This window comes from Typopeltis vanoorti, chromosome 3 (genome assembly GCF_054136105.1).
Source record: "Typopeltis vanoorti isolate ZY-2024b chromosome 3, IOZ_Tvanoo_1.0, whole genome shotgun sequence".
NCBI lineage: Eukaryota > Metazoa > Arthropoda > Arachnida > Uropygi > Thelyphonidae > Typopeltis > Typopeltis vanoorti.
Window position 1 is genome coordinate 57384713 of NC_143551.1, and position 26699 is coordinate 57411411.

At 37.0% G+C, this 26699-nt stretch overlaps 1 protein-coding gene across 6 annotated transcripts in view; it reads left to right on the top strand.

The window, feature by feature from the left end:
- Positions 1-26699, top strand: part of LOC150108172 (uncharacterized) — a 318721-nt gene that overhangs the window by 103226 nt on the left and 188796 nt on the right. For all 6 annotated transcript variants that reach the window (XM_090390632.1, XM_090390635.1, XM_090390634.1 and 3 more), the window contains 2 exons: positions 5605-5664; positions 21165-21302. In XM_090390632.1, the coding sequence (XP_090246758.1) occupies positions 5605-5664; positions 21165-21302 (198 nt within the window). The remainder of the gene's footprint in view (positions 1-5604; positions 5665-21164; positions 21303-26699) is intronic.

Genomic DNA, 26699 nt, shown 5'->3' on the forward strand with positions numbered 1-26699 from the left:
GTGTTTCTTAGGCGGGGGGACCTCACCTCGATGAGTCTTGATAGACTTTGCGTTTCTTAAGAAGGACCTCCCACGATGAGTCTTTTGACTCCATGGAGGCCTGAATAATAATAATAATCTCTTCTTCTTTCCAGTCCACATTCCTATAATTAAAATTTCTCATTAGGATCACCTTCCTTTTACTTGCCCAACTAATTTGCCTAAACATTTCACAATCAGTGCAGTCCACATTCCCTGGCCTATAACAACATCCTATTAGATATACTTATTCTATTGATTCAACTTCACACCAAATAGCTTTAAAATCTTTACATGTACTACTCTTTTCCACTTCCACTCTAAGGACACAATTCCTCTGCTATCATTAACAGTACTCTCCCTCCTCCTCCCTTCACATTCCTGTCCTTGCGGAAAATTCTGTCCTACCATTTCTATTCCTGATGGTATATCATCCTAATTCAACCAAGTTACACATATACCAATTATCTTTGGGCATTCTGAGTCGATTAGTACTACAAATTCACCCCCTTTATGATACTCCTTACATTAGTATACAAACATGTTTAAAAGGAGGGCCATAATTGCGAATGACTTTATGCGTGGGTTATGTATGACGAGTGGTGTGGAATTTGTGGACGTGTGGAGTGAGTTTGATGGGTGAAAGGATCTATATAAGATGGATGGCTTGCATTTGAATGGTTACGGTGTAAGAAGACTTGAGAGAGTGTTGCTGAATGTAGTGGATGTGCAAATTCAGGGAAACTAGATTTGTTAAGGGGGGGGGAGTAGATATACAGTCCTTAGGGAGGCAGTTGAATGTAAGAATGAATATAATATGCTAGAGCAAATAAGGACAACAAACCAGAGTGGGATAGTTAATATAAGGCATCGAGGTAGGGTTGGGGCTAATGGGGGTCTTAAATTCATGTACACTAATACTAGGAGTATTAGGAACAAGAAGGAAGAGTTTTTGGCCGTGGCTGGCACTTCCAGACCACAGGTTATTGGTATTAGTGAAACATGGCTGACTGTAGATGATATAGCTAGTGGGATTGAATGTGATGGGTATAGTGTGTTCAGGAATGACAGAGAGAATAAAATGGGGGGAGGAGTATTGTTGATGATAGCTGATGAGCTACAGCCAAGGAGAATAAAAGTTGAATTGCAGGATAGAGAAAAGAGCACATTTGAGGCCATTTGGTGTGAGATTGTGGCTAGCAGAACTAAATATACAATTGGGTGCTGCTATAGACCAGGTGATGGAAAAGATGGTGGTGACAGTATGCACAAGCAAATAGAAGAAATGAGTGGAAGGAGGGTGATTATTATGGGAGATTTCAGCTATGGTCGCATTGATTGGAGTGGGAAGAGGACACACGGGAGGAAGGAATTGGATTTTATGAGGTTATTAAGGGATAACTATCTGCGACAGCATGTAATGGAAAATACTAGGGGTCAGAGAGTGCCTGACCTAGTAATTACATCTGAGGATTTGGCTGTAACAAATATGACCACATTGCCACCAATCGGTGAGAGTGATCATAGGGTCTTGACTTGGGAGGTGGCTAAAGGTGTAGAATTTTCAATTAAGACAGAGTACATGTGGAATTATTGGGCTGGAAAGTTTGACAAGCTTAGGAGTTTGATTGGCTCAGTGCCATGGCATGTACAACTGCAAGGACTAGAAGTTGATAGTGCATGGGAGGTAATTAAGAAGTGCTTGCATGAAGCAATGGCTGACTGTATACCTAGAGTCTGAATAATAAATCAAGTAGGGGTTAAATGGATGAATTACACCATTACGCTTGAGCTGCAAAAAAAGAAACAACTATGGAGGGAATTTAAGGAGAAAGGTGACCGGCAGGCACATGAACGGTATAAAGCGCAGGCCAGAAGGGTGACGAGTGTGGTAAGAAAAGTAAAAAAGGATTATGAAAGAACATTGGCCATGCAGGCTAAAGAGAATCCTAAACAGTTTTTTAGATATGTAGCAAGTAAAAGGAAAAATGTACATGGCAGAATGATTTTAAAGAATGCCGATGGTAGGGAGGTAACTGAATCAGTTGAGATAGTTGAGTTACTGAGCGAGCACTTTGCAAGAATATATCATCCAGGTGGTGACATTGCAGAAACGAATAAACCAGTAGATTATACAGGAATTGTGGTGAAAGAAGTGGAGGTGAGTAGTCTATTGCATAACCTCAATGTCAATACATCTGTGGGATTGGATGGTATACCAGCTTGTGTAGTACGAGAAGCAGCTAAAGAATTGTCAGTACCCTTGACCATTTTGTTTAATTTGAGTCTCGGGTCCGGGTTAGTCCCGAGCGGATGGAAGGAGGGGAAAATAGTTCCACTTCATAAAGGTGGTTCCAAGACTGCTGTTGTAAATTACCGACCGATTAGCATATCAGGAATCATTGTCAAGGTCTTAGAGAAATTAGTCAAGAAAAGAATACAGGATTGGATAGATGAAAATGGGATATTGTATGGTGGACAACATGGTTTTATGAAGGGTAGATCATGTCTCAGTAACTTGCTCACGTTTTATAACACAGTGACGGCTGAACTGGATAGGGGTAGTGGGTTTACAGTGATACTACTGGACCTTGCCAAGGCCTTTGATAGGATACCACATGGAACCCTAATCAGTAAACTGGAGCAGATGGGGATGGATATAGGTTTGGTGAGATGGATAGGAGGGTGGTTGAAGGAGAGATACCAGAGAGTGGTTTATTCAGGAGTGGAGTCAAAAAGACGTCTTGTGACTAGTGGAGTGCTGCAGGGCTCTGTTCTTGGACCACTGCTTTTCAATTTGTTCATCAATGATATTGGAAAGGATTTGAGAGGAAGTGTTCACTTGTTTGCTGATGATGCAAAGTTGGGTAGAGTAATTGTGAGTGCACAGGATGTCAAAATTTTACAGGATGATTTGGATAGTTTGGAGGACTGGGCTAGGAAAAATAGATGTCAGTTTAATGTGGCAAAGTGTAAGGTTATGAACTTTGGGGTGAAAAGAATAGCAGCAGTATATCGCATGGTGGAACCGTACTCCAGGAGATTGATGAGGCCAGGGATTTGGGAGTGTTGGTGGATAGGGAGTTGAAGTTTAGGGGGCACATTGCAAAAGTGACTAAAACAGCTCACCAAATCACTTGGCTTCTGAAAAATACTTTAACATGCAGAGACAAACAAGTTGTTGTTCCTCTGTATCGAGCCTTGATAAGACCCCATCTGGACTTCTGTGCCCAGTTATGGGCACCAGGGTTTCTCCATGATGGGGAGGAAGTGGAGAGGGTCCAGAGACGAGTGACCAAGATGATAGCAGGTCTGTGGAATGAACCTTATGAGAATAGGTTGAAGATCTGTGGGTTGCAGAAATTGGACGATAGGCGAAGGAGGGGTGATATGATTGAGACATTCAAATTACTGAAGGGTTTTTATAAGATTGATCCAGAAGATATTTTTGAAAATATGACTGGTGGTGGTGGGAGGACTAGGGGCCATGCATGGAAGCTGGGCAAGAGCGTGGTTGACAAGGGTGTTAGAGCTAGGTTTTTTACTTGGAGAATGAGTGGTGAATGAGTGGAATAAGCTTCCAGAGTCTGTTATGGGTGCTACGACCGTGAATGAGTTCAAGGCAAGATATGATAGATACTGTGTGAATGTTGAATAGTTGTTCCAGACATGATGTTAGGGCCTCCCTCGATGAGTCTGTCGACTCCTTGGAGTTTCCCGGAACAATAATAATAATAATAATAATAAAAAATAACATAACAATTCCCACTCTTTGAAGCCATCCCACCATCACTCCATATTCTCTCTACTACAGTACACCTCTCTCTTCGATCTGACGATTCCTATTTCCTTGATCCTGACTCTGATTTTCATTTCTATCCTTAACGTCCACCTTTTTGTGCTGCATCACTCTGTCCTGCCATGATCACTTCCTCACCTTTGTATCCATCTTCTTCCTGTCCTTCCACAACTTACTTCTGAACCTCTCTCTCTCTCTCTAACCCTTAATGATACTAATTTCATATGAACTCTATGTACTCTTAATAAACAACAATTGCTCAAAACATCCAACACCAAACCCATTCAAATACAATCCATCAGCTTTAAGCTATTTTACCTTCCCCTCAAATTCACTCCATACATTCACAAATTGAACACTATTTGCCTGAGTTTTGATAATGAATGAATACAATTGAACATCTGAACACAATTAAGTAGCTTGTCAATCAATATTATTGCTGATGGAAGTTCTTTCACTTGGCCAACTATCTCTAATTCAGAGAATTTTAATAATAAGATGTAACACCTTTTGGCAACTTGTATATGGAAATATGACTTCTCCATTATTTCCACCTTAGTATCACCACCAATGGGTCTGGCTCCCACTGATGAGACTTCAATAAAGGTCAAAACCGGTCTGGGTAGTGACCTTTCCTTAATGCATAGCATTATACATATCCACAAGGAGATGTGCTTGGCATTATGGGATACTAAGGCAAGTGATGAAGTTATACCACTTTGCCACGAGTTGCTCCAGTCCTGAAAATACTTCAGGCACAAACTTTATTTGCCTACACTTGGAGAAAGGATTAAATCAAATATATAATTGGCAGTATTTGCTCTCCTTAGTTCACTACTATCATATCTCGGCAACAAACTAACCACTTTCCTAATGATACTATTATCCTTCATCTCCTGAAACAATTTTTTCAAATTCCATTCCACATTCTTTGTCTCACTGCACAAGTCATTCATATAAGATTTTTCTTTTCTTGAAAGAACACCTAGAAAAATTAGGAAAGTGTATTGACTGAAGTACATGATGAACATGACCTATTTGGCATAAACCATAGTTTTCCACAATGCATTTTAGTAAGCATTTTGTTTTATTAAGTACATTAGGTTCTGATACTAGAACATGAACAAACAGGCATAACTGACTTGGACTGTCTGAAATAAATCTTTAGTTTTAGTAAATTCTCCCCAACTAAATGTTATTAAAAACTCATTCAGTAATGTAGGAGGTGATATGAGCTTTTGGATGGTTAGACATAATCTTCACATGTACTTTATGATAGAATATATAATGAACTGCACAGGATAATAGGTGTGAGAGAAGAAGATGTTATCCTTGGAAACTGTATGGAAAATGACCTTGAAAAAGGTCATGTGAAGAAGGGAGGAAGGAACAAAGTGAAAGGAGATTCTTTTTACTTGGCTAGTGGTGAATGAATGTAATGTAATGCCTGAGTGGGTGGTGAATGCTCCAACACTGAATACATTCCAGGTAAGCTAAAATATGAATAGTGATCTGTGAGTGTTTGATCTTCAGCAATGAACCTTACTCCATAAAGGCCTGGAAAATAAGTAAATGGATAAGGAAATCAATATTGATACTGCCATACATAATACTGAGCATCAACTATAAACATTAGGTTTTGTAGTAAACTTACATAATTCCTACAAAAAAAGTGAAAAATACTAGGCATTCATTATAGTTATTTCATAAAATGCTTTTTTTTTTATTTATTTTATTATTTTATTTTTTGTTATTCTGTGTCTGATTTGCAGTTATATATTTTGCAGCCTTTCTGGTTGTCCTCATGCTGATAGATGTAATATTCAGCCTCAACATCAAGAACTAAAGTAAGTATTTATTCATCAATAGAATAAGTCAGAAAAATTATAGTCTGTTTAGAAACTAGCAGTACTCACAACTGTATGGACACTCTTAAGGGAAGGAGGGAGTTTGGGGATCTGATTAATTTACCTGCTAATGCCAAGAATCCAAACATAAACTACATTGAAATAAGTATTGCAAAAAAAAAAAAAAATCGCATCTGACATCCATAGAAGCCATATGGTCACTCCCGTACCTCACTGGATTTTTGGGAGTGAAGTTTTCTGCTAGAATAAGTGGTTAGGGGTTGCAGATTCCCTTTTCACACAGAGTTCAGAGGACAATCACAAACATCCATGCCTACAGTGAGATTTGAACCCGCAGCCTCTTGGCTGGAGAGCGGACACATTAACCACTTGGCCAGCCAAGCCAGCCATAAGTATTGCAGTAGCACTATTTCAGGGAAACCAAAATTACACATTTTGGTAGTGTAATTTATACTAGAAGAACAAGAAATTATCTTGTTGTAATCCTATACCCAATCATAAGCAGCAACAAACAACATCAAACAACAAAGTTTGTGTGTGAAGTACCTTCGACACTAAAATACTTGTATATAGAGTCTGTTGACCTTGCATCAATCAAATATCCCATAATGCAAAGCACACACTTCCTTTTAGAAATGCTGTGTATTATGGGAAAGTTCACTATAGACTGGTTTGATCTTTGTTGAGGTCTCATCAGAGAACCCATATACACATGTAAAAGGAAATGGGCTTCCTTTCAGATGTTTAGATCGGCTTTGCACTATGGGACACTGAGGCAGCTGATGTGAAGTCAACAGTCTCTATATACAAATAGACTAGTTGTGAAAATACTTCATGTGAAAATGTTGATACTTGGGTATAGGATTAAAAACAAAAATATAATTTCTTGTCTAGTATAATTTACTTCATAGCCAAATAGAAATCTTTCTACTTCAGTAGTGTGTGTGTGTGGTCTTCTTTTAGCCATGATCACACTTTCCACTCTTTCTATGCATAGTCTCCACCAGTTTGTGGTGATAGTATGATTATGGTATTTTGGAACATTCTTCCAATATGAACACTGGTCTCCATCCTCTCAATTCCAGTTTGTCCAAAAGGTGTTCATTTGGGGTGCAGTCAGGCATCTGTGCACATATGGTTTTTTTGGTATAATTTTCCCCAAAGAATTTTTAGCAGTTGCAATATATGGTGCACAGAGGCTCTACAGTGTAGTTACATGTGCTGTTTAGTTGGAAAAGACCTAGGTGTGATTCTAACTGCTGATATAAGGAACTACCATATTTATTTGAATATAACTCACACTTTTTTCCCCAAAATTAAAGTTAAAAAATCGTGGTGCAAAATATATGCGGGGATTTTTGGAAACTAAAGTTTTTCAGCAAAAAACTAAATTGATGTTTATAAATAAATCCTCAGTATTCATTATAATTTATAATTGCTCACATTATATTTATAAAATGAATGCATTTAAATTTTTAATTATCAACATTATTTATGCGATCAGCCGCTCACCTTCATCACACAATATATTTGAATCTTTAGTGACAGTGCGTCTGTAATTAACTTAAAACAAACAGTTTCATTATTGCCTGTCCTTTTATCATGTCAGAATCATAAGATCACAATGATTTAAAAATAAACTGAAAATGGATATGACTTACCAAGAATCTGCTATCCGCAGATTCTTGGTAAGTTCAAACTGTTCTAATCCAATCTTGAACCATTATAGTATCCATCCACCCTTTTTCTTGAACTCCTACATAAATTCCAGAGGAAAATTTTCCCTTCAGCATTGTTTTCCTTTGGAATATTACATAAGGAGGCAACTTTCTTCCATCTGCAGTAATTGTGAGCATGATTGTGCATTTCTGTTTAAACTTTTTTTGTGTGCGAGGTAAACTTTTTAATTTCATTTTTCATAAATAAATCAAGGGGTGAGAGAGATATATGCAAGGGTGAGTTATATTTGAGTAAATATGGTACATCTTTTCATGCAGAGGTAGCAGAGTTATTCCTGAGCCTCAGTTAATAATGACTGAATCCTTTGGCTGGAAAGACCTAGGTTCGAGTGTTGTTTAAAATATGAAAAAATTTCATCAGAGCTTTTCAACTGGAGGTGAGTTCACATGGAGTGTCAGGGTTCTTCATCCTGCAAAACATATAAGTCAGAGAACACACACAATTTACAGACAAAAATACATTGCAAACAATAGTGATACTGTATATTAGTTTAATAAGATAGTGCTATAACCATCCATATGGGCCTTTTAACCATTATATCATAATATGGCAATTAATTAATTAGTTTTTCTCCTAATAATTTGAGTTTTTCATTTGTGAGACAAACTGGCTTAAAAACATAGTTGTTGGAGAATAACACCTGTATCTTTTTAGGGCATATAATGGGCTTGTTATAGGTATCTTGAATGGCTGGAAGTCAAAGGGATAGAGGATTCAGATTTGTGATAGGTGAGGATGCCTGGATAGGACCTGAATCAAGTTAGAGTATTCTGATTTAAGGACAAAACAAAAACATCAGGTGCATATATTATGTAATATAATAAGAAATGAATCTGGAGGACTGCCTCTTCATCCTCCCATGTAATAACCAACCAACAAATGGTATATTATTGTGTTGACTGAATGAGTCACAACATAGGAAGCACTGAATTATCCAGAAGTGTTGCATATCCACTGACAATTCATCCTTCCAGTACTCCAGCCAGAACTAAATACTTATCTGGAGAAACTGTTATATTACTCCAACAAACTTGACATTTGGGATGATGCACCTTGGGCATAAGACATTTTTAACAGGAATCCACCATACACACTTGCCTGGTGATTGGAGATGGCTGATGGACATAAAGGAAAGTATATGGAGGAATAGAATTGATGGATAAGTAGGTAACCAGCAGTGTTGTGGGTTCTCAGTACTTGGGAGGCTAGCTATTTAATAATTGATCATATTGACATTGCTGCTATTTGATTATTGATTAATTTCCTATAGTACTGATATATAATAATTTGTATTCAATAATATAGGAAATGATAATCCTTTGCTTATGATATAATAAATTTAGTTTAATCCTTTATCCAAGTGTGAGCAAACAAAGTTTGCGCCTGAAAGTATCTTCAGGACTGGGGTAAGGTGGTACAACACCAGGACAGCTCGTTGCAAAGGTGGAGCAAGCTGCCAACACTCCTGTCTCAGTATCTCCTATAATGCAAAACACATCTCCTTATGGATATGTCTGATGTTATGCATAGGTAGAGATGACCTGCGAATGCTTCTGCCTGGTATCTCAGCTTGGGCCTGGCTCCCACTGAAGAGACCTCAATAAAGGTCGAAACTAGTCTGGGTAGTGGCCCTTCCCTTAATGCATAACATCAGACATATCCGTAAGGAGATGTGTTTTGCATTATAGGAGATACTGAGACAGGAGTGTTGGCAGCTTGCTCCACCTTTGCAACGAGTTGCCCTGGCGTTGTACCACCTTACCCCAGTCCTGAAGATACTTTCAGGTGCAAACTTTGTTTGCTCACACTTGGATAAAGGATTAAACTAAATTTATTATACTCTAACCAAGTGAAAAATAAACTTTCAACACTTTGCTTATGATGTAAAACTTTGGAAAACATTAATCAATAAAATTGATGAAGAGATTTAGCAGAATAACTTAATTCATTTTTAGAAGAAAAGAAGATTGCAAGTTGTATAATACATTAACAGAATTGGATGCAGGAAATGGATGATGCTAGGAATTTGAGATGATGGTAAGCAAGAAGTTGAAGTTCAGAGGATATATGACATAAGTGGGCAAAATAACTTATAAGATCACCTAGATGCCGATGAATATGTGCAGTCAAAACTAAGGCAAGTGATGTGAAGTCAACAGCCTCTATATAAAATAGCTTATGAAGATGCTTCAATGCCCAAACTTTGTTTTGCTTATGCTTGGGTATAGGATTAAAACAAGAATATCATTTCTTGTCTATAATAATTTACTTGATAAGCTAGCAAAAACAGTTCTACAACTATCTCTCATCTAGAGTATTTTATAAATATGGTGATATATTCCATTTTACTACTTTTACATGGAAAATATATGAAGTCTGTTATTTAAACTTAGCATCTACCTTTTTTGGGGGAATTCTGAATGATTTTTAGGGGTAAGTTTCTTCATTTTGTGACTATTTTTGCACTCATATTGTTTAGCTGGTAGACTATTGCATTAGCCAATGCTTGGCATTGCTGGCAGTTCTCTACGGCTGCAGGATTCTCTACATTGGTAGTAAAGAGCATGATAACAAATCTTGCTGTGCAAAAAAGGCCAAATGTGTCAACTGTTAGGGAGATCATCCAGCTTACCACTTGCATGTCAGAAGTGGAAAGATGAAAAGAAATACAAAAATGAAAACAGAGCATAACATATCAGGATGCAAAATGAAAGCTAGCTAGTTGCCAACAGCAACTCAAACTCGCATGTCTGTTTCCCCATCTGATAATTTCACTATACCTGAACTTTATGATTGCCATTGTTCTCTGTTGAGTGCATCAATCACATGATTTATTGCCTTACTCCAGAGACAACCCCAAAAATGGTCCCATTTGATGAGAACCCACTTGTCAAAAAAAATTTTGTCAATGATATCACTTAAAGATAAACCACCAGACATTCCCACAGAAAAAAATGGATACTTCGGTATCCACTGAATGTAAATTAAACTTACAAACTGACCCTAACATATCAGATGTATTGAATACTTTACCAGAGGAAGAGAGATGGATGCTGGTCATCCATACCTCCCTAAAACAATTGATAAATATAAGCCTGACAAAGGTAAGCCCTCAACCTCCTGAAAACCAGACAAGTCTATAAAGCCAAAATCATAGGAAAATTTTAACAATGGAACTGTCATCGTGGATTTTTCCAGAATATCAATGATATAAGATTTTGTTGCAGAAACACAAACCTTTCTGTTTCTATCTACAGGAAACGTACTTAAGACCCAATGAGGACCCTACCTTTAGGAATTTCACTATTGTATGCACGAACAGAACTGGAGGTGGTCCTCCTCATGGAGAAGTAGCTATCCTATTGGGCAGTCACATTCCATTCTATCATGTCCAACTTAATACGCCTCTCTGTGGGATTTCTTATTACAGTAGTTCAATTTATATACCACCGAGTGCTGAGTGAAATGAAATTCATCTTGATAATCTTATCTTTCAACTGTCTGAACCCATACTTTTGATGGGTGACTTTGATGGTAGATGAGGTTGAATTGTTGTAAGAATCCTCGATAATAATGACCTCTCCCTTTTGAATAATAGACTCAATACTTTCTTCCATATGCTTACCCACTCATATTCTGCAATTGATCTTACAATCTGCTGCCCTTCCATTCTTCCACTGCTTACGTGGGATGTTGAAGAGAACATATATGGATGCGATCACTTTCCTGTTCTTTGCACAATGTCTTCACAGGAACCATATTCACTCACATGGATACCCATATGGAAAATAGACCAGGCTGACTGGAACACTTTTTTTCATCTTGCAAAATTTAATGCTGATACCGTCAGTCAAACATCTATCAATGAAGTGGTAAAGTATATAACGGAGTGCATTGTCCAGACATCATCTCGGTTTCCACTCTATCCAAAGCTTTGGTGGAACCCAGAATGCCAGACAGCCAAAAAAAAAATCGATACAGAGCATCAGGTATATTTCGTAGATACCCCACCACATCAAACTTAATAGCTTTGATGCTATTAAACTACCCCCCCCAAAAAGAATCCAAAAAATACTTAAACCAGTTATCCACAACCCACCTTCACCCCCTTCACAAAAAAGATTACTCTAAATCCATCACCATTCCCTACATCCGAGGCACCGCGGAAAAAATCAACAAAATCTTAAAAAAAACATGACTCGACCACTTGTTACAGACCATATAGAAAATTGGCATCCCTTATCTGCTCCACTAAAGACCAACCACTTCCCCTAGACCTACCTGGTGTCCCTTGCAGCTGTAAATTGTCCTACTTTGGCCAAACAGGCAGGACAGCAAATATCAGAATCTCAGAACACAAGGATTACATCCGATTTCACCAGTACGGCCACTCTGGGCTTGCAGACCATGCTCTGGATACTCGCCACAGAATAAGATGGAAGAAAGCCACAGTAATACACCGCAGCAAGTTCAAATTCCATGAATAGTTCAACAGACTATTCATGGAATCAGCCTCAGCCCTTAGGAACATGCCGAACCTCAACAAATTTGGATGCATGAGACTGCCCCAAATTTGGGAAACATTTATCAGAAAAACTTCAGCCCAAAGGCCAAGAACTACCAATATAGCCTGCCAGGGGGCACCATCAGGACTTTAGGAAAACGTTAGCTTTCTAGCTTCAGTTCTCATTTGCTGTTATGTAGTACTTGTGTGCACTTGTCTTTGTATTAAGTTCCCAAGAAGATGTCAACGTGACGTTTGCCGAAATATCGGAAAGTATATATTAAAGTTTATTTAATTAATATTCCTAGTACGCTGTCAATTCCTTAATTATTAGTTATAAGAGAAAAGTGCAAGAGAGTATTGAAAAAAGTTTAGTGGGGTGCTGATCGATCTTCATTGCTCCATCTTTATCATACACATATACGTTCAAAGCTGGATTATAGGTCTCAAGTCTATGGTTCTGCAAGACAGAGTAACCTGCAATGGTTGGATACCATCCACCATCAGGGTATATGGATAGTTACTGATGCCTTTCGCACATCACCCACTCAGTCTTTATGTTGAAGCAAACGAACTGGCTCTATCACTTCAATGGAAACAGTTGTTTCTTAATTTTGCCCTAAAGATAAAGTCTCTCTCAGATTATCCTACATGGACTAATCTCTTTTCTCTGTGTTGGGAAGCTCACTATCACACACTTCAGACTACGATACGTCCTTTTGGTATGCATGTTAAAGAGAATGTGTAAGCTGTTGGTATGAGTGTCGATAGCATTGCCTACACTGAATATAACAGCATCCCTCGATGGCAGATTTGTACTCCATTCTGCAACATCTCGCTTTGTCAGCTACCGAAGTCTCATACTCCATCATCTATCTACCTGCAATTGTTTAATGCATGCAGAGCAGCACACTCTCTTGCCCATCTATACTGCTAGTTCGAGAACTGATACCTCTGTTGGCTCTGCTGCTGTGTTTTTATCTCCAATCAGATCCCACCTGATTGCAGCAATTATACAACAGAGTTACATGCCATTCAGCTTGCAATTGTGCATATAAAAGAAAACTCCTACCAAAAGTGTATAATTTATACAGACTCAGTGAGCTCTTTATAGGCTATCTCCTCTTCTATGTATAATCCACATCCAGTGTTTTATGAGGTGTTACACCTGTTGTACAAAATGAAAATCCTTAATTTCGATGTTCAGTTGTTCTGGATTCCCAGCCACATTGGAATTAAGGGAAACGAGGCTGCAGATGTAGCTGTTAAATCACCTCATACTTTCTCCACATACTGTTTGACAGTACCACATACAGACGACAGACAGTTTATAAGATTAAAGCTAATTGCTCAATGTCAGGAAGCATTAACAAACAAATTACAGTCGTCCCTCAACTTACATCCATTCGAGTTATGTCCTTTCAAAAATACGTCCATGATCCCATAATGGAATAAATAACATTTTCAAATATACTTTCAAACAAGACACAAGCGAGCGTAAAGTAAAAAGGTTTTTATTTAGCAACAATGCAGTGGCAACAGTGCATTCATCGGCAACCTCCCTCGCCAGTTGGCACTTGGTTTTAACAGTTCCTCTGTTGATTTTGTGTTTGAAAAATATGTTATTTGTGTATTTATCATTAAATATTTTGCAATATTTTGTGCAAATTAAAAACCTGGTGAAGAATCACAGAAAAAGAGGCAAACAGTTGATCTAAATGAAGTTGCAAGTTCAACAACAGTAATGAAGCAACAACAAAGTCCTATCAGTGGGTGGAAAAGATATTTCCATCATGCATAGCGGACCTGAACCAAAAGTGCATACCTCTTAGCACTATGACCATAACTACTAAGGCCCTAAGTCTCTTCAACATGTTGAAGGAGAAAGCAGGACCCAATTATGACTACGAATTCAATGCTTCTTCTGGTTGCTTCATAAGATTCAAGCAGCATTTTGCACTGCATAATGTGAAAATGTATGGTGAATCTGCAAGTTCCGATGAGAAGGCTGCCAAGGAATTTTTGGAGAAATTGGATAACATTATTATGGAGGAAAATTATTTGCCACAGCAAATATTTAATATGAATGAGACCTCCTTGTTTCGGAAAAAAATGCCCGAGCAGACAATTCATCCACAAAAAGCTAAAATCTATGCCTGGTTTCAAAGCTCTTAAAAGACCGTGTTCTGATTCTGTTAGGGGGATAATGTGGCTGGATATGAACTGAAACTATTCGTGATATGGCACAGTGAGAATCCACGAGCCTTCAAAAACATTAGGAAGCATACTCTTCCAGTTTATCAGCGGAGATATAAGAAGTCGTGAATGACTCATAATTGTTTACGGATGCCTTAATTAACTGTTATGCAAGTGAAATGGAAAGCTATTGTGTGAAATAAAAAGTAGAATTTAAAATTTTATTAATTCTAGATGATGCTCTAGGTCATCCGTCTTATATCGGTGATCTTCACCAAGTTCAAGGTCATGTTTCTCCTTCCAAACAATACTTCATTGATCCAACCAATGGATCAGGGAGTTCTAGTAGTGTTTAAAGTTTATTATCTATGGAGAACTTTTTCACAAGCCATTTCTGCTGATGAAGGAAACGACCAGACGCTCATGCAATTCTGGAAAGCATTCAATATTTATCATGCTATTAAAAATATTTCTGTAGTTTGGGATGAAGTGATCTCTCAATGTATGAGTGGCATATGGGAAAAGACATTAAAAAGGTTTGTGCACGAGTTTGGAAGTTTTGAAAAAAATGAAGTCCTTTGTAAACTGAGTGAAGAAATAGTGGGCCTAGCAAACAACCTGAATCTCGAAGTGAATGATGATGACATAGTTCAACTCATAGGAAGTGCCCCTGAAGAGTTGACAACAAAGAATTGGCCGAACTGGAGGTACAACGTGTTGCAGAAGAGGAAGAACGTGAAAAGGAAGAAGAAAAAGAGAAACAAGGAGAGGTAGTTAAATAATTCACAGTGACAGGTCTTCCAGAAATGTTTTCTGCAGTTAGCAATGTTCTCAAAATGGTTGAAGAAATGGACCCCAATGTTGAATGCTACTTAGTAGTAGAAAGGAAAGTACATGATGTGTTTGCTTGCTATAAACAAATTTATGATGAAGAAGAGGAATAAGCAAAGCACATCACACATCATCAAAAAAAAAAAAAAAAAGTTACACGAGAAGAGCCGCAGCCTAGTCCTTTACATAGGGAAGGTAATGAAGATGTGATTGTGGAGGAAGATTGGGGTGATTATTCTCCTGTTTTATAGTGGTAGTAATGCACAGTACATTTTTATGATAAGGTTTAAAAATTAAAATGACAGTATACTGTCATTTTAATTTATTATACTTATTACTGTTTAGTCCCTAACCCCATAACTCTGTTGATTTAATGTATCAACTTACGTCCGAACTGACTTATGTCCTGCCTGATAGAACGGAACCCCGACGTGAGTTGAGGGATGACTGTATATCACATTAAGCCTGAAGTTAAGTATTAGCATTATAGTCAACATATAAAGAGTAGAGAGGAAGCTGTTCTTTCTAGGCTTTGCATAGATCACAGTCATCTTACACACTCTTATTTACTGAGGGCTGATGACCCTCCTATGTGTGAAAAATGTAATATACAGTATTCTAGTAGAGTGCCAGCACTTTACATGAGAGAGGAATGAAATTTTTACCTATCTAGCCAAGCCATGTACATTCAGACAGATGTTAGCAGACTCAGGCAAATTGCATGATGTTTTTAATTTTTTACAAAGAATTCATTTGTGCAAACACATTTGACTATAATTTTGTTTATATGTAGATACTGTATTGCTTAACTTAACTTTTGTACATATATATTATTTATTAGTTTATTTTTTGACTAATTATGTATTGCTGTGGCTTTTGATCTTGTATATTTGTGTAACCTTGTAGTAATTTTGTTTATATATAGATACCATGTTGCTAAACTTAATTCTTATGCATGTATATTGTATAATAATTCCTTTTTGACTATTTATGTACTGCTGTAATAACATTCGTTGCAATCTTATCTATATGTAGATACTGCACTCCTTGGCTTGGTTTTGTATACATGTTTTTTTGTTTATTATGTTGCATTGTTGACTATTTATGTACTGCTGTAACTTTTGACTTTGTGTGTTGCTGTGACATCTGCAGTAATTTGTTTATATGTAGATGCTGCGTTGTGTAACTTAATTTTTGTACATTCATATTGTTTTCAATTTTCTTTAACTGTTTATGTATAGCTCTAACCTTTATTATGGCACAGTATGACATTTGTTGTTTTTGTGCCAAATAAACTATAAGCCAAACCCTGGCCTGTAGCAACACCTCACCAAATATCTCATTCTGTCAACTCCACTTCACACCATACTGATTCAAAACCACGCCACTTTTTTCTCCTTGTACCTCAACCTTGCATGGACAATCATCAATAGCACCTCCCCTTCCCTTCTTGCCTGTCCTATCTTGACAAAAAACACTATATCCCTCCATTTCTATTCCCATAAAGATGTCATTCTCATCCAACAATGTTTGTTTCACTTATTCCAGCTATTTTCAGGCATATAAACTCAATCAATGCAACAATTTCATCTCCCTGACACTACTGGCATTCATAAATAAACATAACAGTTCATTTTTTAGTCTATAACCAGTCCTCCTCATGCTGTCCCCTATCTGTTAACTCTTCACCTGCTCCTGTCTACTCATCTTCTTCCCCATGTATCCTCCCAGACCCAACACCTCCCCTTCATGTATTCCTGGCCATTCCATTCCTATGCTCACCATCCACATACGTGCATTCATTACCACTTTCAGAATCCAAACTTTCCATATATTATTAGTACTTAGGCTATGACGTTCACACCACAGTTTTGGCACTTTTGACTTTTTGACAGGTGTTTCTATATGAATTCCTCCCCTCCCCCCCTTCTGAATGAAAAACTCAAAAAAAAGTGCAGTTTTTAATTCTGCATTGTTAGGATTGCGTAGCTTTGTTTTTTCTCCATGGAAATTTAAATTATTGATTATATTACAAAATTGAACTCATAACTTGTTACCTGGGGTGTAATCTAGCTCACCTCCTCGTGGTGCACCCTGGGTAACGCTAATTGAGCTAGAGCGATTTGGCAGCCAGTCAAAGTTACTTAGTTCTCCTGGCTAAGGCATGCAGTCAAACAATACTGATTTTTCTAATTTTATTGATGATGCTGACAAAAAACTGGGATTTAGCCTTAAGATGTGTCAACTGAATATCGAGGGAATTAACAGAGCAAATGTGACTATCTCTGCAAAATAGTACAAGAAAATAACATTGACGTTGTGCTTCTTCAAGAAACACATGCTGAAAATGAAGACGACCTTAATAGAAGAGGAAAATTAACTGGTTACACTCTGATTGGTGCTACATACCACCGGAATTATGGCATTGCAACATATATCAAGGATGATATAGAAAATGCTTCTATCCTGACAACGAGATGTGATAACGATACCCATCTTGTGAGTGTGAAAATTCACAACATAACAATAGTCAATGTCTATAAACCTCCTTTAACATCATGGTCTCTAGATGTGATACCTACTTATCAACATCCAACAGTATGGATTGGTGATTTTAATAGTCATCATGAAGAATGGAAGTACCGTGATAACAACGACTGCGGGACTACCCTCATTCAATGGGCAGAAATAAATAATATACACCTTGTATTTGATGCCAAAGATAGAAACCCCTTTAGATCATCAGCATGGCAAACAGAGTCTAATCCAGACTTATGTTTTGTTTCAATAAACACAGAAGGGCAAACATTACCAGCAAAACGATATGTACTTTCTAACTTCCCACACAGTCAACATCGACCGGTGTTACTGGAAATTGGCATGACACTACCTATAGCAAGATCCTTTCCACAACCGCGTTGGAATTTTAAAAAAGCAAATTGGAGAAATTTTGCGAATGAATTGGATAAATGTGTTCGGTGGATACCTGCTAGAGTTGCAGAGTACAAGAAATTTGTAGGAGCAATCATATGAACTGCGAAAAAATATATCCCTAGAGGTTACAGAAAAGATTATGTCCCCGGATGGAATGAAGAGAGTGAACATCTCTATAGAGGGTTCCTGAAAAGTGAAGATCCTGAAATAGCAGATGAATTACTACATAGCCTGAACTCATCTTGAAAAACAAAATGGATTGATATGGTTGAAAACCTTGACTTCAAACGATCAAGTAGAAAAGCTTGGAATCTTCTCCAACAACTATCCACAACTAATCCAGCTAAAAGAAAAAGCACAATTTTCTCCCCTGAGAAAATAGCTAATCAAATCGTTAATATATCAAGGGCACCTAGGGACCAAGAAAGTTAAGAAAGAACTTAGAGCTTTAAAAATAAATGCTCCTGCTTTCTCACAATATGCCTCAATCTTCACTATAGATGAAGTAAAAGTCGTCATAAAAGATATCAAAGCAGGCAAGGCCCCAGGCTTCGACGGTGTCCATCCTGAATTTCGGATTAATAGTGGGCCAAATACTATAAAATGGCTCTGTGAATTCTTTTCTGATATATTATTGACTGGCCAACTACCTAGCCAGTTTAAGAAGTCAAAAATAGTTGCTATTCTTAAACCTGGAAAACCACCACAGGAGGCAAAAAGTTACAGACCTATTGCTTTATTGAGTTGCACCTATAAAATGTTAGAGCGCCTTCTGTACAACAGATTGTCCACACCAATTATGCAGCATGTCCCGATTGAGCAAGCTGGTTTTAGAGAAAAACGTGGTTGCTGTGATCAATTGCTCACTTTAACATCATACATAGAAGCTGGATTTCAGAAGCAAGATAAAACATCAGCTGTCTTCTTGGACCTAACAGCAGCCTATGATACAGTATAGCGTGAAGGTCTTATATACAAATTTCTTAGCATTGTCCCATGTAAACAGACTGCACACTTAATTTCCTCCATGCTCACTGAACATTTCTTTCAAGTTATATTAGGAAATAAAATGTCCCGACAACGAAAACTTAATAATGGTCTTCCACAAGGGTCAGTATTGGCACCCTTACTTTATAACCTATACACATATGACTTGCCTGCTACCATCTCACGCAAGTTCTGTTATGCTGATGACACTGTAATTGCCATTTGACACAAAACCACGAGCCAGGCTGAAGACGTACTTACAAAAGACCGGAAAACTTTTGTTTTCAGGTCTTTTGTAAGTGAGTATTATAGGTGAATAGGTGAATATTATAAAAAATAGGGGGGTCCAGCTCAATCCAGACAAAACAGAAGTATCAAGCTTTCACCTTAATAATCACATGGCAGATGTCACTTTACATATCTTCTTTGAAAGATGTTTACTACGACACAATAAGTTTCCAAAGTACTTGGGCGTTACCCTGGACCGCACGCTCTCTTACAAGCAACACCTAACAAACGTTTCTGCTAAGTTAAGAACCCGTAACAACATAATACAAAAACTAATAGGCACGACATGGGGAGCAACAACTGATAATCTGCGGATTACTGCTCTTGGTCTAGTTTTCTCTGTTGCCGAATATTGCTCACCAGTGTGGCTAAATAGCACACATGTTAAACTTGTTGATAGCCAACTAAATAATACAATGAAACTGATTTCTGGCACAATTAAATCAATGCCCACACACTGGCTTCCAGTTCTTAGTAACATTGTTCCACCGAATCTGCGCAGGACTAAGGCTCTCTTACAGGAGTATAAGAAAATCTTGGAGAACACAGCCCTACCAATACGTTTAGATCTCCCAGACTTAAGTGTACGATGATTGAGATCAAGACATCCACCACTACAATTAGCCCAACTACTACTACATTCTAACTTTGACTTGAAGCAAAAGTGGCAAGAACAGTGGGAGCCATACAGATGACATCACAAAATTTTCTCTCAATGAATTACAAGAAAGTTTTGATGCTTGCTCACACCTCCCACAAAAATCCTGGACTCAGCTTAATAGAATACGAAATGGTCATGGGGTATGTGCGGACATGCTTTTTAAATGGGGTAAACGACCATCCCTGCATTGTGATTGTGAAGCTCAGAGACAAACTGTGAACCATATTGTGATTCAGTGTTATCTCAGAGCATATTCAGGAGACAAATTGGACTTTTTAAGTGCTACACCCGAACCTATGAACTACCTGACCAATATGGATGTAACCTTTTAATTTTATTGGTTTTTTAAATGACTTTTGACTTTTAATTTTATATGTTATTAAAGTGTATTGTACTGCATGTTCACATAGCTCTTTCAACTGCACACTCTATGAAGAAAAGAATGCTTCACTGGAGAAAATATAAACATAGTGTAATCTATTGAACATGACTGGTCACAAATGGGATTAACTGAGACAATTTCCCGACAATAGAGTACATTATTTTGTATAGAGTTTGTCAAAAAATTTAGCATAGAAATTTATTATTATTATTATTACATGACACCTCCAGGGAGTCCATAGACTCATCGAGGGAGGGCACTTTCTCGACAGTTCAGTCTCCACCACTTAATCCACCACTGCCATTACTAGTATTTTCCCAGACAATCATAAACATCCATGCCCATGGCAGGATTCGAACCCACAGCCTTTTGGCTGGAGAGCAGATACACTAACCACTTGGCCAACCAGGCCAGCAAAAAAAATGCATACAATGTGAGTTACTTGTAAACAAATTTTTACAGTGGCTACTAGAGAAGTGTATAAACAGTGGCATTCAATGCAAAAAAATTTACTAGTTTTCTCGTTTCCCTCTTATGGCTGGTCATCATGAAAATATGTAAATATTTCCACTGCTCTTGTATTGTTGTTCATCCATACTGAAAAATGAAACATATTTATGCAGCGTATTACAAACAACCAAAAGCCCATTGTAATAATGAAATATTACTTACATTATAACCAAAATATATTTCTATATTTAATATTATCATGTGGCCTGTGTATGAAAAAAAAAAGTTTGACGGCCAAACAGCAGAACATCAGAAGGATAATTTTTGCAGCCAGAAATTTCTAAACCAACTGTCAATTTTTTCTGTAATTTTCTGGTTAGTCAATAACAGCATAGTGTCCAATGCGTACACATTTCTCCATCTGACATCCCTAAGACTACAAATTATTGGACTATCCATCATAAACTATTTAACATTTTTTTTTTTTAATTCTTTGCCCTTTTTAGATGTCCTACACCTGGTTGTGATGGCACAGGACATATTACCGGTAATTATTCATCTCATCGCAGCCTTTCTGGATGCCCCAGGGCCAACAAAACGAAAAAACTACTTATGAGTGATAAATGTGAGGCAGAACCTTTACGGTAAGCTGATAATTTTATAAGTATGTAAATACACACACACAAATATATATATAGAGAGAGAGAGAAAAGTTCTATTATAAACAGACAAATTACACAGGTTGCTTGTCAAATGTCTGTGTAATTACATGTATAGTGTAATTATTCAAATTGCTACTTTTTGCTCACTTTTCTGTGGTCTCCATTGTTATCTAAAAATAGTATTAGCCATTAAGACAATGAGAAGTCTGTCTGAGATTCTGAATTTAAAAAAAAAAAAGAATTTCATACTGTATAAGTTTTAAATTTTCATATAATTTTATAAAATTAATCTAAAAATAAATTTTACATTTTACAGTGTTCTTTCACTTATCCAACCTTCAAATAACCAAACTCTCAGTTAATATCTTTGAATGGGCCAGCATGTCATCTGACTTCGGGAAGTACTATATAACCCCAACTTCAGTTAATGCTACCTTCATTTAACCAATCAGCAAATTGATTTCATACCACGATTGGATAATTGAGAGATTGCTATTTACAAGTTGTCATTTCTCAATGGAATGATTTTATGTATACATGTACTGCTAGTTCACTTTTTAGTACATATTATGAACAGATACAGTCTGTAAATTGAGAAATATATTGAGTATATAATTTAGAAATACACACACACATATATATCTAGATATATGTATATTAGTCTTTTAAATGAATTTTTATCGACATATAGCTGAATTTGTTTATGTAGAGGATGTAACTAGTGCATATGTATTTTTTTTAAGCTTTATTTGGTATTAATACAGAACTGAACTCAGGACTTACTCAGGGATCATTAATGAGCATGTAGTGGAGTTAATTGAATTTTGAATTTAGGCTGAACACTCAGGAGATGATATCTGATAGTTTCTATTGCCAGAGTATACAAGCAACAGTGGGTGTATGTGTAGACAGAAGATTAGATAGTATAGATAGTGAGTCGTGAAGAGCAGGATGCCTTCTTATGATGAGTTCTTGGACTATTGCATAATAAATAAAAATACGTCACATTCTTTACAAATATCTTCATTTTTAATATAATTCTGTCATGGATGCCATCAGTTCACTCCCTTAATTTTTCTAAGAACTCTCACTGTATCTCTAATATTTAATGAATTGTAAGGAATTTGCCCTTTGGTTGGAAAGATCTTGTTTTCATCCTATCTAGGATGAAAAGAGCTTTTATAAGATATTTTTAACCTTAGATGAGTTAGCCTGTCTCTTGTGGAAGTGGCAGGACTTTTCTTGCTGGAAACTGGTTCTTCATCCTGCAAAACAGTCAGCCCTGCTGCTGAACATACACAGTTTATTAACATCTGACCTCCATGGAATCAAAGGACTCATTACAGGAGGTCTATACTCTATCGTGCAAAAAGATCACTGAACCATGCCTTAAACCTATTCAAAGTTTCTGTGCTCACCACACTTTCAGGCAAAAATAAAAAGGTAGGCATATGAGCCAGCCAGGATTTGACCCTAGAATCTTCTGATCTGTAGTCACACAGATCATCCATTACTCCACTGGCCCAGTTAACAGACATAATTGTCTATACTGAATATCACCTTCCCCATGCCACTTGGCCACTTTAGAGGCAACACAGATACTTCGTTCGAGAGGTATCACCTCCAGAGAGGTTATCACTAAATCCTGCTTTGCTTATTCCATTGGAACTACAACAGTATGGAAACTTGTGATATGAAGACCTGGGTGTGAAGATAGTAGCAATGGAAATTGGTTTCAGATTGTTTAAAAAATGTAATAATAATAAAATTAGGCTGGAACTGCAGATGATGATATTAAAGAGTATAAGTAGAAACATGAGGGTTATAAAATGAAGATGTGGAGATTAACATGATAGGGAAGAAGAAATGGTATATGAAAGAAAATTAACAAAGCAAACTAACCAAATTCTTAAAAAGTCCAGTAGTTGCATGACTAATATAAGAAAGAATGAGATAGAAGATTTCTTATTTTGCATGGCTGGAGCAATTATAACTATGAGCTAGTGTATTATGCCTGTCAATTGTATGTATGTGTTCTTATGGCCAGTTTGTCTGTTTTGCAAAATGAAAAATCAAAGTTTCTGTGAGGAAAATCTTCCACCACCATATGAGGCTGGCTAACTCAACTTTAGCTGAAAAGCCATTATAAGAGAATAGAAGAATAGCTAGCTTTGGTGTTGAAGATGGTGACAATAAGCAAGAAGATTTCAGAAATATTCAGTGGAAATGAAAAGACATCAAGACTTGGGGATGAGGAAGCAGTGGAGAGGATTCAGAGGTGAGTGGCCTGTGAAATGTTCCCTATGAGGATAGATTGAATGTATGTGGATTGCAGAAGGTGGTTGATAGGAGAAACAGAAGGGATATGATAGAAACATTTAAATTGCTTAAAGGGTTTTATAGGATAGATGCAGAGGAAATGTTTTTTCAGCACTTGGCTAGAGGGGTCAAAACAAGGGGTCATCCCTGGAAGTTGAATAAAAGTGTGGTTAGTAGGGGTGTAAGGACTAGATTTTTTGCTTGGTGAGTTGTGAATGAGTGGAATGGTCAGAGTCAGTTGTGAGTGGTTTGTCTGTTAATGGATTCAAGGAGAGGTATGATAGATTGTGTGGATAGATTGGATCTCCTGCAATGAGTCTTCAGACTCCATGGAAGTGCTCATATTATAGAAATAATAATAATAATAAAGTAAAAGAGACTGGAATATGAATGTTTACAGCATTAAATAAACATATCAAACATGATGTTACTAAGCATAAACATGATGTTGTTAATGGCACTGTATGTATGCATCACCATTGAATTAAAGAGATGTATGAGGGAACTGAAAGGAATCTTTGACTAAATCAATAAGCATCACACAATTAAAAAGGTGCTGAGGAGTGGAAAGAAGAGAAGATAGTGTTACTGTATAAATCAGGGTTTTTTTCTCCCGGAAACTCGGGTTTTTTCATCCCGCATACAGACAAATCGGCCCTTCAGAACACACGCAATTTACAGACAAAAAATACTAGCTGTGGTGGTGGTGGTTGTGAGCAGTAGATGGCATTGATGGAGGTGATTGGTAGTACAGGTTCTGTGTAGTGGTGGAGATGGAGAGTTGTACATGGGTGTCCTCTCGCGATGGATCTTCGGACTCCTTGGAGATGTCACGAATAATAATAATAATAATAATAATCCCCCTCAAGGAAGTGAGGAGGTGTATACAGGATATTATGATATACTACGTGAAAGGTTTACATTAGTGCCAACTTCCTATCAACATTTTTTCTCCAAATTAATCTGTTATCAGTTAGGACTTCAACATTGCCAGATTTCATATTTCAGTCTTCCTACTGCATCAATAATCCTAGATATTGGTCTTCCTCTTTTGATCTTTTTCCTGGCATCAAACACCTGTTTTTATAATCTTTCCTCTCCCATTCTGTTTAAGTGGCATACCACCTGAGATTAGCTCTTCTCATACATTCCTGAATGCTATAACACTGTAGTTCAGTTGCTCTTGAGAGAAAAAGGCCCGAGTTCAATTGTCTTCATGACTAGAGAAATCCTTATACAGGCTTTTTCAATGGAAGGTTAGTTAGATTGCTGAACTCATAGAGAGATAGTAGGTCCCCCCCCACCACCACCACCAGCTACTTTACATAGAAAAAACTTTGTTTGCTTACACTTAGATAAAGGATTAACCAAGAATATAATTTCTTGTCAAATATAATTTACACCAAGTGAAAAAATCTATGAAATATTTAGTTTCAGGCAGTGGTCAAAATTTTGCAGTCTGCCTTTTGTGCAACAAGTAACAACTACACCAAAATATACTCCATAAAGACATTTTAAATTTACATTCACTAATCAAGGGAAATCGAATGCCAAAGTATCTAGCATGCAGCAACAGTTTTTAATTAGTAAACCACCGACTACTGTATGTACTTTGTATTCCTGTTTCTTTGATTTGCTTGTTTCTACGCGCTGATGATGTACTGTTATTTTCAGTAAAAAAATCTGTACTTTCATCGCATTAAAGTTAATTACTGTGGTTATCGTGTAATTTGTTGTTTATAGTCATGGCACAGGTACCTTTATAGATTAAAGCATATAGATGCAAAGCTAGATATTGTGTTCAGAGAGATAGCCACATATCTGCCTATTCTTGCCTTTCATGGTAGTAGTGCAGTCACACCTCATATAAACAGTTATTTTACTAGGAAAGTGACAGCAACGTGTGTGCTACATGACATGATTCAATAGCTTTGTACATCTGTATACCCTGGAGAGCATTAATCTTGAACTGACTCAACATGACTAAATGCTATTGAATTTTTCTGAAAAGCTACTTTCTCAAGAAAATAATGAGTGAGGAGCAATATCCTTTAATTATTCAGTATGTACAATTATGTTAAAATCATGTGCTCTTGGGGCAAATTTCACTGTTATAGAGTGCTGTTGAATATGTTGTAATCCATAAAACGATAATCAAAGACTGGAAAACCATGGATATAAGAGTGCTGGGGAAAAGTAGGGAGGTGAATAGATGATATCAGTGGTAAAATAATATTAAAAATGATATTAGAAAGGAACTTGGCATTTTTATCATTAAAGAATGTGTGTGTGAACAGAGCTAATCTAAGGTAGTATGGTCACTTATACAGAATGGGAGAGAAAAGGAAGTCACAGAGGACCCAAAGAGTGAAGATCCAGAGGACATCCCACTCTAGATGGACTGATAGACGTGCCCAAGAAGCATTTTTTTGGAAAACGGTAGGCAAAATTTACCCTTTGTATCAGCAGCTGCTGAGACATTTCTGCTGCTGTACAAGTTAAGAAAGCAACAAGAATATGAAAGATAACTGATGCTCTCTCTCTCTCTCTCTCTCTCTCTCTCGTTTTAATTCTAACTAGCATGTATTACTGGTCTCAATTCTAACTGATGTTACTGAATGAATATCATGTCTATTCTGCAGCCGATTTTTAAGTTGAATTTCTTCTCAGAAGAATACCTATATAACTGTGCCAAAAAATGATTAATTCAGGAATCTGTTAAGAAAAATTTCATCAAAATCTTCTGTAACTAGGTCTTTCATAATTTCCTATAATTATTTTTTCATAAAATATAGCATCTGAAATTATTGGGCATCTAACAGCTCAATAAGTATTATTTTGTTGTAATAGTACTATAATATAATAATAATGGACATAGCATTCTTTATGATGATCAGCATGGATTTGTAAAGAGTAGGTCCTGTTTTAGCAATTTACGTGCATTTTATGATAGGATAATGGATGTGTTAGATAAGGGAGAATATTGTTGGACTTTGCAAAAGCGTTTCATAGATTACCACATGATAAGTTGATGTACAAGGCAGAGGAAGTGAATAGATA